This window comes from Narcine bancroftii, chromosome 10, assembly GCF_036971445.1.
Source record: "Narcine bancroftii isolate sNarBan1 chromosome 10, sNarBan1.hap1, whole genome shotgun sequence".
Taxonomy (NCBI): domain Eukaryota; kingdom Metazoa; phylum Chordata; class Chondrichthyes; order Torpediniformes; family Narcinidae; genus Narcine; species Narcine bancroftii.
In genome coordinates, this window is record NC_091478.1 from 13,043,242 (window position 1) to 13,059,683 (window position 16,442).

The 16,442-nt window shown below is 40.5% G+C and overlaps 1 protein-coding gene across 1 annotated transcript in view; it reads right to left on the minus strand.

Moving 5' to 3' along the window:
* The window catches only part of gucy2g (guanylate cyclase 2g), a 50,851-nt gene that overhangs the window by 21,832 nt on the left and 12,577 nt on the right, over nucleotides 1–16,442 (minus strand). The window contains exons 6-14 of the mRNA XM_069899908.1: nucleotides 15,283–15,418; nucleotides 13,473–13,570; nucleotides 12,229–12,392; nucleotides 11,986–12,120; nucleotides 6,986–7,069; nucleotides 5,834–5,938; nucleotides 5,321–5,392; nucleotides 2,423–2,591; nucleotides 2,178–2,333 (exon numbers count right to left, since the gene is read on the minus strand). Coding sequence (XP_069756009.1) covers nucleotides 2,178–2,333; nucleotides 2,423–2,591; nucleotides 5,321–5,392; nucleotides 5,834–5,938; nucleotides 6,986–7,069; nucleotides 11,986–12,120; nucleotides 12,229–12,392; nucleotides 13,473–13,570; nucleotides 15,283–15,418 — 1,119 coding nt within the window. The remainder of the gene's footprint in view (nucleotides 1–2,177; nucleotides 2,334–2,422; nucleotides 2,592–5,320; nucleotides 5,393–5,833; nucleotides 5,939–6,985; nucleotides 7,070–11,985; nucleotides 12,121–12,228; nucleotides 12,393–13,472; nucleotides 13,571–15,282; nucleotides 15,419–16,442) is intronic.

Genomic DNA, 16,442 nt, shown 5'->3' on the forward strand with positions numbered 1-16,442 from the left:
GTCGAAGGGGAAATCCCCGGCAGCGCCATTTTGGCCGGCTGCCCCGCCGCGTGTGTTACAAGCGGGGCCAGTTCGCCTGCCTAACGGCGTGCCGCCATAAAGTGTTAATTGTTTCTCCCCTCAGCCCACGCTGTTCTGAATCTGTCCAACATTTTCTGTTTTAATATGGATGCCACATTGTGGAACATTTTGTACTTTTTTTCCTGGTTTTTCTAGCTGCTATCAAGTATCTACCTGCTTCCTATTTCTCTACAAGTACTTCTTGTGTAGAGGTTTTGTCCATTTCCCTTCCACAGCACAAGGACACCTGGTTTGGTTGGTCAATTGGCCACTGGAAGTTTCCCCAAATGTGGGTGCGTGCCTGAAGCTGGGGCCATTGATGGGATTGTGGGGAAAGTGGAATCAGATTAGTGTAGTAAAAGGGTGCTTGATAAGTCTTTGTGGGCTCGATTGGTTAAAGGTGCGGCTCTGGCACCGCATACCCTGTGACGCTAGGTGAAGACACCGAGCTCAGTTCAGCCTGCTCAAAAGAGTCTGAAAGATCCCATGAAGTAATCTGATCATTTTAATGGCTTTCTGGAGAGCTTTTCAGCTTTAGGGGATGCGCCTCTTATTTTGTGGATCAGAAATTTGATGGCAGGAAGTTGAAAAACTCATGGTCTTATTTAAGAGCATCGAAGGTTATGGGGAGAAGGCAGGAGAATGGTGTTGAAAGAAAAAAATACATCAGTCATTAATTGAAAGGTGAAGCTGACTTGATGGGCCGAATCGCCTCATTCTGCTCCTAAATCAACATTGGTCTACCTTGGGAGTGCTCTTACCCTGGGAGTGGTTGTTGTTGTCTTTTGTATGGAAAGCTCCTCAATACTAATGCATCTAACGTTATGCTAAACGTTAACGTTTAACATGCTGAAGCATTGTAACAGTGAGAAAGACAGACTGCGAGAAAGGTAAAGGAGAAATTTGGATTCAGAACAGGAGAGGCAGGAGGCATTGAGAGAGGGAAGAAAACATGAGCAATAGATGGAGAAGGGAGGGTGAGAACTGGATTGACCATGGCTACTGAGAGGATTATAATTCTCTGTCTACAGGCAGCGTATAGGGGATGTTCAACTTTTGCATGTCAGAAAATGGACAGCATAGTATCTTCAAAGTTCCAACACTTCCAAGCAATGGGAATAGTTTATTGTTTGTTTGTATGTAGCATTTAAACTGGAATATCAGATGACAAATGATAAGAACTGAGCAACACAGTTGCGCAGCCAGTGGAACCTAGCCTCACCCTGCCGGAGACCCAGGTTCAACACTGCCCTCGGGTGTGAATGTATGGGTGTTCTCTGAGCCTCCAGTTTCCTCCCACATTTCAAAGACATGTTGGTCAATAAGTTAATTGGCCACTGCAAATTATCCATAGTGTGTAGGTGAATGGTAAAATCTGGTGGAAGCTGATTAGATGTAGGGAGGAAGGGATTAATATAGGAATAGTGCAAGTGGGTGGGTGATGGTCTTTATGGATGATAGGGTGCAGGAAAATACAAAAGCTGCAGATGCTGGAAATAACTTGAGCTGGAGAAATTCAGCAGGTCAGATAGCATCCATAGGTATGGACCCTTTATTGAGGCTCAAAAGACTTTATCAAGGGTTCTTGACCCAAAATATTGACTATTATTCCCCATGGATCCTGTCTGATCTGCTGAGTTTCACCACCAATTCTCTGTCTTCTTTTCTAGACTGTTGGATCTATTTCTCGGCTATATCTCTCCATGAGATCCAAGAGCAGCACGGTTAGCAGAATGCTGTTACAGCACTAGCGACCGGGATTCAAATCTGGCGCTGTCTGTAAGGAGTTTGTATGTTCTCCCCATGTCTGCGTGGGTTTCCTCCAGTTGCTCCACTTTCCTCCCACATTCAAAAAATATGTACTGGTTGTAGGTCAATTCAGTGGCATGGACTTGTGGGCTGAAAGGGCCTGTTAACATTGCTGGATGTCTAAATTAAAAAACAATTAAAATGACTATGACTTTTAGAAAGGGGATTTATTTCTATAGAAGACAAAAAGCCAAAATAGATTCTGAGCAACGGGCATGTTAGCCAACACTGCATTATCTTGAAACAAAACAGCATATTGAAATCTATTGTAGCAATAATACGGGATATAAGTGGCTTAACCATTTTACCTTTTGAATCCATATGAAAATCATGGAAGGGGCCTTTTTCACCATGGTATATCATCTCTTTCATAATAATGGCAAAACTATAGACATCTCCTTTCTGGGTTCCATTGTATGGGCATTCTTCGAGGCGTAATAGTTCTGGGGCAGTCCAGTATAGATCTGGCAGAAGACAAATTGGATGCATGTGAGAACATACTGCAAATTTTTAAGTCCTTATTTTCTTTAAGCTACAAAGAGGTTATTTGTACCTGAATAATCCATATCTTCAGCAAAGATCATTTTCCTTTTGTTTTCATATTGAAGTTCCCAGAGTCCAAATCCAGATATCTTAACTTGCATTCGACTGTCTATTAGACAGGTTTTAGGCTTTAAGTTACCGTGAGATTTCAGTGGGCTATCATGTAAAAATACCATCCCCTAATTAAAATACAAAATGTCATTCGTTCTCTCTCCAACATACGTTAGAACAGTTGAATGTAATAAATCATTCGTGGTAGAGAATCTGAGAATAGCCAAGAAAAACCACAAAGATTGTGCAACTAAAACTTGAGTTAATTTGGAGTCATCGAGTCAGATAGCACAGAAACAGAATCTTTGACAAACTATTTCTGTGCCCAACATTTTCACAAATCCCATTTACCAGCATTATGTCTGTGGCTTTCTATGCCTTGGTGATTCATGCTGGTCCATATAATTTTTAAATGCTGGGATAGCATCATTTCAGGCAATTCATTCCATAGCTATTCCCTGGGAGAAAATTATTTTTCCTCAAATCCTTTCTAACCCTCTTACTTTGAACTTAAGCCATTTGTGTTTTGTGGAAAAGCTCCTGACGTTTACTCTATCAAAGTCCCTCATAATTTTATATACCTCTGTCCAGTTATCCTGTCAGCCTCCTCCGCTCCAATGAAAGTAAATTCAGCCTCTCCAGTCTCTCCTCATACATGTCCCATCACGGAAAACATCCTGAAAGATCTGCTCTGCATCTTCTTCACTGCAATCTTGTCCTTACTTTTCTCAATGTTCTCCAGGGCTTTACCATTTATAATGTATGTTGGACCTTTTGTAAACTGCCCAAGATACATCACCTCACATATCGGGATTAATTTCCTGAAATGTACCATCTGATCTACATAATTGGTAATTGAAGTCCATTCTCCTTACTGTCAATGCCACTGCAAATATTTGTGTTATCTGCAAAGTTACTAATCATCAGATTCAGAATATATCGTCATGAAAAAGTCATGAATACAAGCAATATTCATAAGTTGTTAATACACATGCCAAAGGATCCTGACACCAATCCTTTTCATATGCCACTCATCCCAGGCTTACAATTGCAAAATCAACACTCTGTCTCCGACCACCAGGCCAACTTTGGATCCAATTTGTCAATTTGCCTTGGATCCCAAAGTCTTGAAACTTCTGAACCATTTTCTCCCATGGACCTTTTCATAAGCCTCATTGAGGTCCATAAAAACCATATCAGTGGTACTGTTCTCATTAATATATTTTGTTATTTCTTTAAAAAAATTTACTCAAATTAGTCAGAGAGGATTTCCCTACCTCTCTAAGTGAAGATTAATCCTGTTCTTCAGAATTTTAAAAATATCTGACATTGGACTCATTGCCCCTGTAATCACCTGTTTTACAGTTGTTGGTGCATCTTGAATAAAAGTTTTGTCCAGTCATTTAGACCTCGTGTGTTCAGCAAAGATTTAAAATGTCATTCAGGGCTTTAGCACTCTTCTCCCTTCCCATAGAAACTAGCAAAGCATCTCATCAGGGCTTTGGGGAGTTATTCGCCTTTGTGCCAAGGAAAAGATCTGATACATCCTCTTTTCAATGTCAAGAAGCTGAGGAGTATCCCTGTACAAAGTCTTTGTCCTTTGTGAGAATCCAGATGAGAACTATTGATGAGACTTCATCGACATGGGCTCTCATGGATTCTGCTCTTTCCTCAATTTAGTATATTAGGATTTTCCTTAATCTTGATCTCCAGTGATTATGTTCAAGGTCATTTAAGCAAATCTGGGAGTTACTATGTTGGATGTTCTTACCTGGACCCAACCCACTAATGGGATCATGAAGAAAGCACATCAGGACCTCTACTTCCTCAGAAGTTTTCAGAGGTTTGGTATAATACCAGAAACCCTGCCAAATTTCTAAAGATGTGTGGTGGGAAGTGCGCTAACTGGCTGCATCACGGTTGGATGTGGGGACACCAATACCCCTGAACATAAAGCCTGGAAAAAGGTAGCCCAAAATATCACAGGTAAAACCCTCCCCACCATCGAGAATATCTACAGGAAATGCTGCCATCGAAGAGCAGCAGCAATCGTCAAGGATCCACATCACCCAGCACGTGCCCTGCTCTTGCTGTTCAGGAAAGGATATATAGGTGTCATAAGACTTGGACCACCAGGTTCATGAACAGCGGCTACCCCTCCACCATCAGACTCCTCAACAACTCAATCAAGGACTCTTTTTCACTTTATTGATTTTTATTCTTTCTGTATTGCAGTTTGTTTATTTGTTTACATGTACACACTGTGTTCAGTTTTTTGTTTGCACTACCAATAAAATGGTAATTCTGCCTCACCAGCAGGAAAAAGAATCTCAGGGCCGTATGTGATACCATGTATAAACTCTGACAACTGGAGCCCTTCTAATTTCTTTTTAAAATAGCTCCCTCTATCTTCGATTCTCCTGATTTTCAGTGCTTTTCTTTTCATCTTCAGATCTTTGATATCCCTTGAAATATCAATAGTTGGTGTAGCGGATAGCGCAACGCTGTTACAGCACCAGGGTTGGGGTCCAGGGTTCGAATCCCGCTCACCTTCCACAGGGGTGTAGATTAATTGGGTGTGAATTGGCAGCAAGGACTCGTGGGCCGAAATGACCTTTTACTGTGCTGTATGTCTAAATTAAATTAAGAAATCCAGGATTCCCTTACAGGAATCATTTAAGAGATGTGGGAGTGGGTTGGGGCTCAGTAGGGAGATGGTGGGGAGAATGGGAATGCAGAAGGACACGGCTGAAACTAGATCACAACCAGCCTTACTATGGTTGACAATAGATGAATATATTTGGTGAACATCACAGTGAATCTTTACTATTATCGAAATATTTCTCGAGGTACTCACGTTAATTATATCATAAGCGAGTGAGAACTTGAAAATCCAGTCTAGTTCAAAGTCTGTTTTTTTCAGAATATCCTAGTAAAAGAAAATGAAATGCTTTCAATAAACTTAGGAAATTGCACAGATTTTAATGCCTATTTTATTCATTGAAAAATTGACTTAAATGCTAAATATTTTGAAGCGTTGAGCATGCTTAATCAATCTCTGACCTCTGGAAGCTGTAATCAGTAACTCTGCATGGCTTTGTTCATTCTCTGCTTAAAACCACAACAAACCACACCCTGACATTATATACTTCAAAATATTAAAAAGAAGAATTTTAGCTAAATGGATAAGTTGTGGGTTCAGAGGAAGGTATGGGAGATTTCTTTTGGCAGAGAGGGTGAAATGAAGGAAATTTAGGTCATGAAGCAGATCACCTGAACTTTCAAGGACGGGAGGTATTAACCTGACATACACTCGAGAACACTCAGCAATTCCCAAACAACTCCCGCACACTTATTTGAAATTGCTTACCTTTAAATTTCCCCTTTTGCAGTATTGTGTAATGATAAACACTCTTGTTTCATTGATACACGCACCAAAGAAAATGACTACATTTTCATGTCTTAGTTCTCGCAACTGGGGGAAAAAAGCATCAATGATTCATATGTCTGACAGAAATCGAATGCATGTATTTTTCCTTCCAATTAAAAAACATGAACAAGCAAAGTTTCCCAGATAAAACCTTTCTTAGTGCAAATACCAGTATATCCAAATCATGAACTTGTCTTTGTTCTTTCGACTTCTTTGACATGTACATGGATAGGGAAGATCTCAAGGGAAATGAGCCAAATGTGGGCAAGCTTGGATGAACCCTTGGTTGGCATGTACCACAAGTTGAAGGGTGTGTTTCCATGCTGTAAACATTAGGAATCTAGAATTGCGCAGTGATTAGTGCAACGCTATTCATTAGCCTGGGTTCAATCAGGCGCTGTCTGCAAGGATTTTGTATGTTCTCCACGTGAGTTTTCCCTGGGTGCTCTGGTTTCCTCCCACTCTCCAAAAATGTACAGGGGTTGGCACATTAATTGGGTGGTATGAGTTTCAATGGGCAGAATCGACTTCTATCGTGTTTTGTATAAATTAAATTAAATTTCATTAATATAAACGATCTGATTTATGATTTAACTAAATGGAATGTTCAAATTTTTTTTTCCTCAGCTTGTTTGTGAAGTCCATCACTTCAAAGTTATCTGATAATTCTGTCCTTGGCCCCGATTTTGAAGGGAAGTTGGTGGGGATAATGGAGAAGAAAGGGGAGAGTGGAGGGAGATTGTTTTTGAAGTTACAAAAGACAACAGGAGAATGGGTGAGAATAACCAGAGTAAACAAAACTCGACTTTCTATTCCCAATCATTAGCTTGGGTTTCCTACTCCTTTTAATGGATCCTGTTTTATCTCAAGAGAAACCCGGCTCGGTGGCAGCCTGACTAGACACCAACACAAAGACCAGCACGTAGGCTGAAGTGGCAGGGAGCGAAAGAACTAGAGGCCAGAAAAGGTACACAACCTCAGAAGGAAGAAGGTGGACAAAGCAAAACCCTCAAGAAAAAACAAAGGCTTCTTGTAGCCACTTTTCATTGGGGTTTAATTGTGCCTTTGTAAATACAAACATGTTTATCATACCACGCGCATTTCCTGCAGTATTGAGTGTTTGCACATATCTGGAGCAGTTTTTCTCTCAAAGCTCAGAACTGTTACGTGACTTCCCTGTGGAAACATAAAAGAATAAGTGCAACAGGACTTGGGCCACCACAGTCAACATTTGTTTTACTTTCAACAAGAGTTTTGTCCGTGGACTTGACATTTCACCTGGGGTGGTGCAGAGGCAGCCTCATAAAATCCCATGATAATTGATAAAACATGTGTTTGCCACAGACCAACAGGAAGTAGACCTTGTCAGGATCTGACAGACATCTACTGTGTGTATTGTCATGGGAAGTTAACCACACAAAATCCTTTCTGAGAGACTAAATCCAATTTTCACCCATGTTATACGTGGAGTACTCTCTGTGCTTCCAGTTACATGAGAATGTTTAACAATTCTGAACTTTCATACCTGGACTTGTGGGCAGTAACTATCTACAAGAGGCAGTGTCTCAAGAAAGCAGTGTCTATCCTCAAGGACCCTCACCCCCCCCCCCCTCTTCTCACTGCCTCCATCAGGAAGGAGGGACAGGAGTCTGAAGACAAAAACCAAACAGTACATAAACAGCTTCTTCCCCTCTGCCAACAGATTTCTGAACCACAGACACCACTTCCTATTTTCCCCTTTTTTTTGCACTAATTTATTTATTCTCTTTAAATAATGTATTTGGAAATTTTATCTTTAGAAATTTTTCTCATATGTAATGTACAATGACGCTGCTGACAAAACAATGTATTTCCTGACACGTTCATGACAATAAATTCTGACTCTATTCATCTTCTGCTTATCCAGCCCCATAGGATCACGGATGACTTCCTTCCACTCGGATTTTGTGGCTTCTAATGTGGTCAAAAAGGGTGCAAATTGAGCTAAAGGGTCTTCCAAAGAGTAGGCAATAGGTTTTGAATTAGTATGGCTCATGTCACTGATGCAAGCCTTCTCTATGTTCCTGATGGCTGGTCACATGCTTCTCAACACCACCCCAAATTCATCTTTGCCACATTGTGTGGTACTGGATCAGTGATTTCCGGGCATCAGTGAGGGTGCTGCATCTCTTCAAGGAGGTAAATCCCAGGATCTCCTCCTCGAACTACCTTCACGTGACAGAAGCGGAAGGGTGAGTGTTTCCAGAGCATAGTGTTGGGTCCGAAAACAAAGTGCCCTGCCCAAAGTAGCTGGGAGTAGTCCGGGCCTTGATGCTGTAGAGGTTGACCTGGGGGAGGATGCTGAGAGGTTTGTTTACATATCCACTTTCTTGGAGAATTATGTGAAGAAAAGCAGAGTCTTGAAATGCCTGCTCTAGGTATCAGAACCATATAGGAGGATAAAGATTGCAGCTGACTTTTGCTAGCTCTCAGACCTTATTTTCTAATAACCTTTACCTCAATTGGCAAATAGACCTTGTTGATGGATTGAAGGCAGCAATTTCTGAGATATATGAGGTGGTCCATGCTTTCTAGGGTCTCACAATAAACCTTTACAGTTAGAGGGTGCAGTGGGAGCAGATGTTGAACTCGAGGCCTATCTTTCATGTTCATTGCAAAAATGTATTGTTGCACATGTTGGTGAAACCAACAAACCAGCAGACCACAAGCTGATGTACTCATTGTAGAGCCTCCAAAGATAGTGGAATCTATGTGAGATCAGTTACTATTTTGGCTGAAACCAAGCACTGAGGGTAATGAGAACAGGTAGCTTTGTAGAAAAGCCATCATGCTCCATCTACACAACTTATGTGGTGAAAGGCATTTTTATTTGGAAATGTGCCTAAAGAATGAACAGTGGCAATAATTCTAAGCTTGTGTCATCAAATTCAATTGAACAACATGATCAAGAATCTCTTGTACATTACATTTCCTGAATGCATCAAGATACTCCCTTGGAAATGCATGTAAAGGTGACACTGCCTCAACATGTAATCTACAACTGAGCCAGTACCATTCAATGGATCGATACAGAAAGGCTCAGAATGTTTCCGATTTCCGTAGCTGCAGAAACACATTCAGATTTATCTCAACCGTGGATGGCGTGCAGGCAGGATCCCCTTTGAACAATGGCAGCAAAGCTAAGTGGTTCGTTGTTGTTTCATATAATTTTGTGAACATTTTAATGACTTTGAATCGGGACAACTGCAGGCAAACGGGATGCACTCAGGAATGGATCTGTACTCTTTATGAGATCAGTTTAGAGTCTTTAAATAACTTTTACATTGGTGAAATATATTTAAACTATTTCTGAATGCCTTTGAATGTTTGGAGAACTGTGGAAGGCCATTTGATGACATGAGCTGCCAAGGTATTCTGGGGATGGGCTTCAGTTTGCCTATCTCTAATCATTGCTTGTGGGCTGCTCCATCTCCAGAACATTGGGAGCCACTAAAGGCAAGTGTAGCAGATGAATACAGCATGAGGGCTGGGTAGGATCCTTTTCACTGTGGCTGTCCATCGATAAATGTTAGCCTCAGGTTTGGAGCAATATTTTTTTCCCTCGATCATGCTGTTCCCAATCTTCACCACCAGGTGGTTCTGCTGTGCTTTGCTCCAATGCAGGCTTGTGAAGTAAGATCAGGTGGTGACCACTGGGCACACAAGGCTTAGAAGGCCTCTGATCAAATCCTTCTTTATGTTTAGTTCCTGGAAAAACTATGGTCGGCATTCTTTGGGAAAAACGGAAGGATTTAAGACACAGTGTTGCAACTTAGTAACTGCTAACCAGAGTCAGCACTGCCACTCGACAATCTGTCATCAATGACATGGAGTCATACAATGACACAGCATGACGACAGGCCATTCTGCCCAGCTCTTCCATGCTGACAAGTGGACACTCTCCTGTATTAGTCCCATCTCCCAGCACTTGGTCTATCGCCTTTTTAGTGATTCAAGTGTTCATCTCTAGACCCTTTTTAAATGTGTCAGTAACCCAGCTTCAACCATCTCTCAGCAGTGCATTCCAGATAGTCCCCTCATTTGAGGGCACCATAATGTTTGGGGCATCTGGCTTCACAGATGTATGTGATTTCTCAGGTATGTTTAATTGCTTCATTGGCACAGGTGTAAGAGCTAGGCTTGCTTCTGTGGTTGTCATTTTTTTAACATGAGGACCAGAGTTGTGACAAAGAAGCCATTGTATTTCTGTTCATAAAGTCTTCTGCAGACATTGACAAATCCACACCTGCCTTCTGAAGAGTGTTTCTGATCTTTTGAATCTACGTTTGGGGATTTTTCTTTATTACAATAAGAATTATTCTGCCATCAGCAGAGGAGCCTTTCTTGGAACACCAGTCCCTTTGTGATTACTGAGCTCACTAGTACACTCTTTCTTACTAAGGATGTTCCAAACTGTTGATTAGTGTAATCCTAACGTTTGGATGAGGTCTCTTACTGTTTTATTCTTGTTTATCAGCCTCATAATGTCTTCTTTGACTTTCATTGTCGCAACTCTGGTCCTCATGTTGAAAAATGACAACTACAGACTCCAGAGGTCATCAAAAGCTTAGAAACAAGCCTAGCTCTCTTATACCTGCACCAATGAAGCAATTAAACATACCTCACAAACACCTGTGGACCCAAATGTCCCAAACATTATGATGCCCGGAAATGAGAAGATTATGTATAAAAAGTGCTGTAATTTCCACAGGATCAAACCAAAATGTATACAAATACTCTTGAATAAAATCTGGCATGTGCACTTTAATGACACGTGAATTATTTGATTACAAATTTGAAACAGGGGCAAATAAAGGAAAAGAATCTCTGTTCCAAATATTACGGAGAGCTCCGTACGTGTGTTAGTTTTCTGTAAAAAAAAAGGGGCGCAATGTATATAATGAAAACGAAGTTGCTTTGTTGCTCATTAAATATATTTTGGAAAAAAATGATGTTTTAATTAAATTGGAGCAAAAAAAAGTTCTAAATGAAATTATTTTTAATATTTAGAATATCTTTCAGTAGTTTCAGAGAGATTGTGATCATCATTCGAAGTGAGCTGTCAAAAGAACATCAGTGGTTAGGTTCCCAAGTTCCACTCGTGAGCGTTGGTTGTCCTTTGTGGCCTGCTCCACGAGTGAATCACAGCAGCATAATTTCAAGGCTGCTTGAAGCCACACTACTGCCTGTGCAGGAATTCACTGGAAGGTGAAGGCAAGTGTGGGCTACGTTGGCCACATTAATTAGGATTAGATGAACTTTGCTTATCTGCCTGGAAGCGGGGTTGGGAATATTATGCAGGATACATTGTATTAATATATGTTAACAGTACAAGTGGAATATATTTGCATATAATTGTGATTGAAAATATAATTTCATTGACATGACATTCCAGCATTAAGAGCAGTTAACATCAAATAGTTAGTCACTATTGTTCAGTGAATAATGATCACAGTAGCCTTCTGGACAATGGTAGCTAACACATTGTGTACCATAAAATTTCCAAGAAGAAATAATACAAATTTAGATCAGGAAGCAGCCTAGATAAAGTGCTTGGAAAGTTAAATTAATTCAGGAACATGCTCAAACTGCATGTGGAACTGTGAAATACTTTACATGTGGTCTTTCCTTCATTCTCCAACTTGCAAGTTTCTAAAACCCAGGACAGGCCTTTGATTGTGAGAATACTTCATTTGTGTTCCTCTGACTGTTTCGAGTCCACATCCTGGGCTTTTCATTAATGAAAGAACTGTGGAGACTTCAGTGCTGTGTGCGAGGCGGTAAAACTCCCCGCAGGGTTTTCAACTGGGACATGTCAGCTTTTCAAAATTGCATCAAAAATGCTTGATGTACAATCTTTCGATGTATGCAAAATCTCATATTGTGAAGCCAACATTCCACCGGGATGAATTGGCGCACATTTCAAGGTTATGCTTTAAATACATTTCAAATACTATTTGAATCAAATTTTGTTAATCCTCTCTGGAAATGATCTGACCTTGAACAAGGAATACTTTTTATCAATGACGCAAGAATTCATGAAGTGAACTCACCTGGTAAAGTGCAACTTTAGTAAAACCAGTTTTGTTTTCCATTTTTTCTCTAATACCGCTATTCTGACGACTTGAAATGTTACTTATGGACCCATTGCTGCCACCTTCCATCATTGATCGAACCTCAACATTCTTCTGTGTATTAGCATTAAAAAAAAACGTTGTTGAAGAATATTGCATTGGTTTAAATCTATTTTAATTTAAAATAACAGCAAAATGATTCCATTTACAGCAGACTTTTACCTTACTATCTTTCAGAAAAATGAGGTCTTCATAATTTATTTTCCACCACGTATCCTGGAGATAATTCGGGGATTTGCGCTTGCGTGTCACTTGGAAACCAATGGCGAGAGCTGCAGTGAACGCTACGGCCACGACAACGATGATTAAAATAAGCACATTGTTACCTGAACAAATGAGGAGTAAACCAGATCAACAAACTGACAGTAGTCCCTGAGGATGAGTGTGCCCAGTGTGTGTAGCAATGCTATTGAAGGCTATATTATGGCAGGGGTAATTTTATCCCCCAGATACAAAGCTGGAGGCAAGGATGAGCTTCTCCATATGCATTATAATGAGAATATTGCTCTTCAATGATCTGTTCTCAAAAACGCCCTTCTTGAAATGATGATCCAGAACTATTTTTCTTCCTTTGGATCACAAATGTCAGTCTGCCTTTCTGTCGCACTTACTCTGCACTTTTACTTGGCAAAACCTATGGTACTCAGGATAGATTGACTTGCTTGGATAGCTCTCAAAACAAAGATTTTCACTGGATCTCAGTTCATGTGACAATAAACGGGATAGGAAAGGTGACAGATCAAGGTGGCCATTTTATTCAGTCCGTCATTTGCTGAGGTAAAGGTCTGCCTAGTGTTGACTGATGTAGATTGATCAATTTTAATTACTGCCCACATGCGCCTTGTTGCTTTGTGAAAGAAAGCTGGAAGGTTGTAAATACTTTAGAAAAGTGAGGGGCCCCATGACGTGTGTAGCCCGGCAACCCCAGCTTAGCTAGTAAATTTCCATGAGGGCAGTGGATCTCAACCTTTTCATTCCCACTCACATACCACCTTAAGTAATCCCATACTAATCTCAGAGCACCTATGGGATCCTAGGTCATAGGTTATCGATGGTTAATAAGGGATTACTTAAGGTGGTTGGTGTGGGGGGAAAAAAAGTTGAGAACCACTGTGATAGGTTAATGCTTTCTCGTGGGAGAAGACTGTTTTGTGATTCTTGTCAGATTGCAGCAGGGTATATAAACCCTGGCATTACTATGTTTGAGGAGATCCTAGACCCACTATGGGGGAGATGAACCTCGCAAAGCCCTGTGTATTAAATAAAGGGAATTGGCAATAGAAAAGCCTGAGTTCTCCATTCCTCAGGGAGTAAACTGTTGATTGAGATCTCACCCCAGAACCTAGATCGAGGATTGACACCGATCTTCCACACATTATGGTAGTTCGATTTGGGTGAATGCTTACCTAGCTCTTCCTGACAACTCTCATGAAGCCCACACTCAGGGAGGTCTTTAATTGGGCTTCCATCAGGCCATGCAATGTTAGCCAATTCATCAGTTGAGCTGAAAAATGAGAGAACATCATAACTTTACAACTTATTCTGTGTCACGGTTTTAAAATAATCTGCCTTGCGTGATATTATCCAGCTTTTCATCAAGACACAGGGCAAAAACATACCGATGGGTCCATTGAGTTTGCACCAACCGAAACAATCGAAATGTGTTTCACTTCACACAGAAGGAATGCAATTTTCTGGATGGTGGAAAAGTCAGGGTAAAAGGGAAGTGTGCCTGCTTATCCTACAAAGCCTCATAAAAACACAACGCTGGAGAAACTCAGCAGGTCAAACAGTGTACTTTTTATAGCAAAGACAAACATTTACAGTATAACTGAATTTTCGGGCTGGAGCCTTTCATCAAGGTAGGATGCCTACTCTAAAGAAGTTCTCCTTTGACTACTACAAAGCCTCACCTCCTGATTTTTTTTTCTGGGTTGACGTTCCATGTGGTGAATTGATACCAACAGGAAAGGTTGGTCAGGTCTGCTACCTGTGATATTAGCCTAGTTTTTTTCTCTCTCTACAGATGCTGCTGAGTATCTCCTGCAATTTTTGTTTTCATTTGAAAAATACCTACCCACTGTTCACTTAAGAGCCATTTTGCTCCATTCCTTTCAATGGAACTGCTATAGAGGGAGCAGGTTAAGCTGGAATGTTAAGCAAGTGACCCGTGATGCTCCCTGGACTCTACGAGTGGTTCTTCATCACAGAGCAGGTTTCCTGGGGGGTCAGTACACATACAGACCAGAAATCTATGATCAGAAATCCCAAGTTCCACCCAGTTAACCCTTTAAGAAAAGTTAGCGCGTCCGAGAGGAGGATGCGAGGGCGGAACAGTGAGCAGCACTCTATTACAGTGCCAGCGACCCGCGTTCAAATCCAGCACTGTCCGTAAGGAGCTTGCACACTCCATATCTGCGTGGGTTTCCTCTCACCCTTCAAAATGTGTGTGGGTTGTGGGTTAATTGGGTATTTGGGCGGCGTGGGCTGGAAAGGCCTGTTACCATGCTGTATGTCTAAAAATGCTATTCCCCATTAAAACCGCTGTACGCAAGGAAATGACAGGGATTCTGGCTGTGAAAATCATTGCTTTTGAAAGAACGCACTCTCAAAGAGCGTTATTAAATATTGACATCAATTTACCCAAAAGTCAAAAAGTCACTGTACATGTGTGAAAAAGAAATAGTGTATATCATGGCTAATGTGATTTATGGTGTGAAAAATAAAAAATTAAAAAAAAAAAAAAATCACTAATCATCCTGCACATTAAAGATTTGTTTGTAAATGTGCATGATGTGTGTTTATCACTGCAATTCCAAAGAAAGCAATTTTTCAATTTCAGATTTACTGCCAGAGAACATACATGACATCACAGACAATCCCGTGGGCCAGGCAGAATTACCATTTATTGGTAGTGCAAAAAAAACGGACTCAAAAGTACACGTGTAAACATATAAAGAAATGTAAACAAACTGTGCAATACAGAGAGAAAAAAACCAATAAAGTGCAAATGTAAGAGTCTTTAAAAAAAAAATTACCCAAAAGTCATTGGATCATTCAAAAGCAATATTACTGTAATCAGAGAGGGATAAATTAATTTGACAAAGGCTTTTGTTCTGAAGCCTTCATAGTGAAGAATCTTGGTTTTAACTTGGGTCTGGATATGAGAGAATGTTCCAACAATATTCACCTTATCCCATAATTAGTAAAACCTACCTGAGCAACTTGCTGCAGCTGTCATATTGCAGAACAGGAACAAACTTTGTCTCATTGGTGTACATTTGCATGTCATACACTGAATAATTCAAGTATCGTTTTCCAGAGCTATCAATATTCACCAAGCCAGTTAAACCTATTCACAGAAAGGAAAGAGTTGAATTTGTCTGCTTCACATGGATGGACTTCATGTCCTCTTCATTGAAAAAAAATACTTATTACTGTTGCACCATTGATACAAATATTGTTGCAATAAAATGCAATCCAGTGACATTTCCAAACATGAATGATACTCAGCAATTTATCGTTCATTCACGATGGAGCCTTCACTTGCAACAACAGTCGGAAGTCACCACTGACAGATGTGTTCGACAAGGCAGTGATTGGGAAACTGGGGACTTTGGGGAATAGTGGTCCTGTAAATAGGTGTTTGAGAGCTGGGTCTGGGAAACTGGATGACGGGGAAATTTGCCTCTGGAAAATTAGATATCTGGACAATAGGGTATCAGGGAGAATGGATCTCTACAAACAGAAAATAGATTGTGTGGACAGTACCAGTTCTCCTGTGGATACTGACATCATAGTCAATCCCTTATACAGCAAAGAAAAATGACCAGAAAGCAAATCTGGTGATTTAAAGATTACTGTGGAAGCCACCTTACATTTCCAATTGGATAGGATAGTAGTCATTACCAATAAGACAAAACCATGAGAATCAAGATACGTAATACAGCACAGACATAGGTCAAGTTGCCTAACTGAGCTGGTTCCATTATTTTGTTTTCATTTGGTCCAGGTCCCTTTTAATCTTTCCTATCTGTGAACCTGTCCAAATGTCTTTTAAATCTTATTTTATCTGAAGCTAGTTCCATAAACACATCTGTGTTGGCCCACAGGTCTTCTTTAATTCTTTCCCCTTTGACCTTAAATCTCTGGTCTCTCGACTCCCCTATCCTGGGATATAGATTCTGTAAACCTTGATAAGATCGCCCTCAGAATCCTATGCTCCAGGGAAAAATGTCCTAGTCCCCAGTGTCTCCTCATCATTACAAAGCCTCACCTCCTGATTTTTTTTTCTGGGTTAACGTTGCATGTGGTGAAAAGTTGATCAGGTCTGCTACCTGTGATATTAGCCTAGTTTTTTTCTCTCTCTACAGATG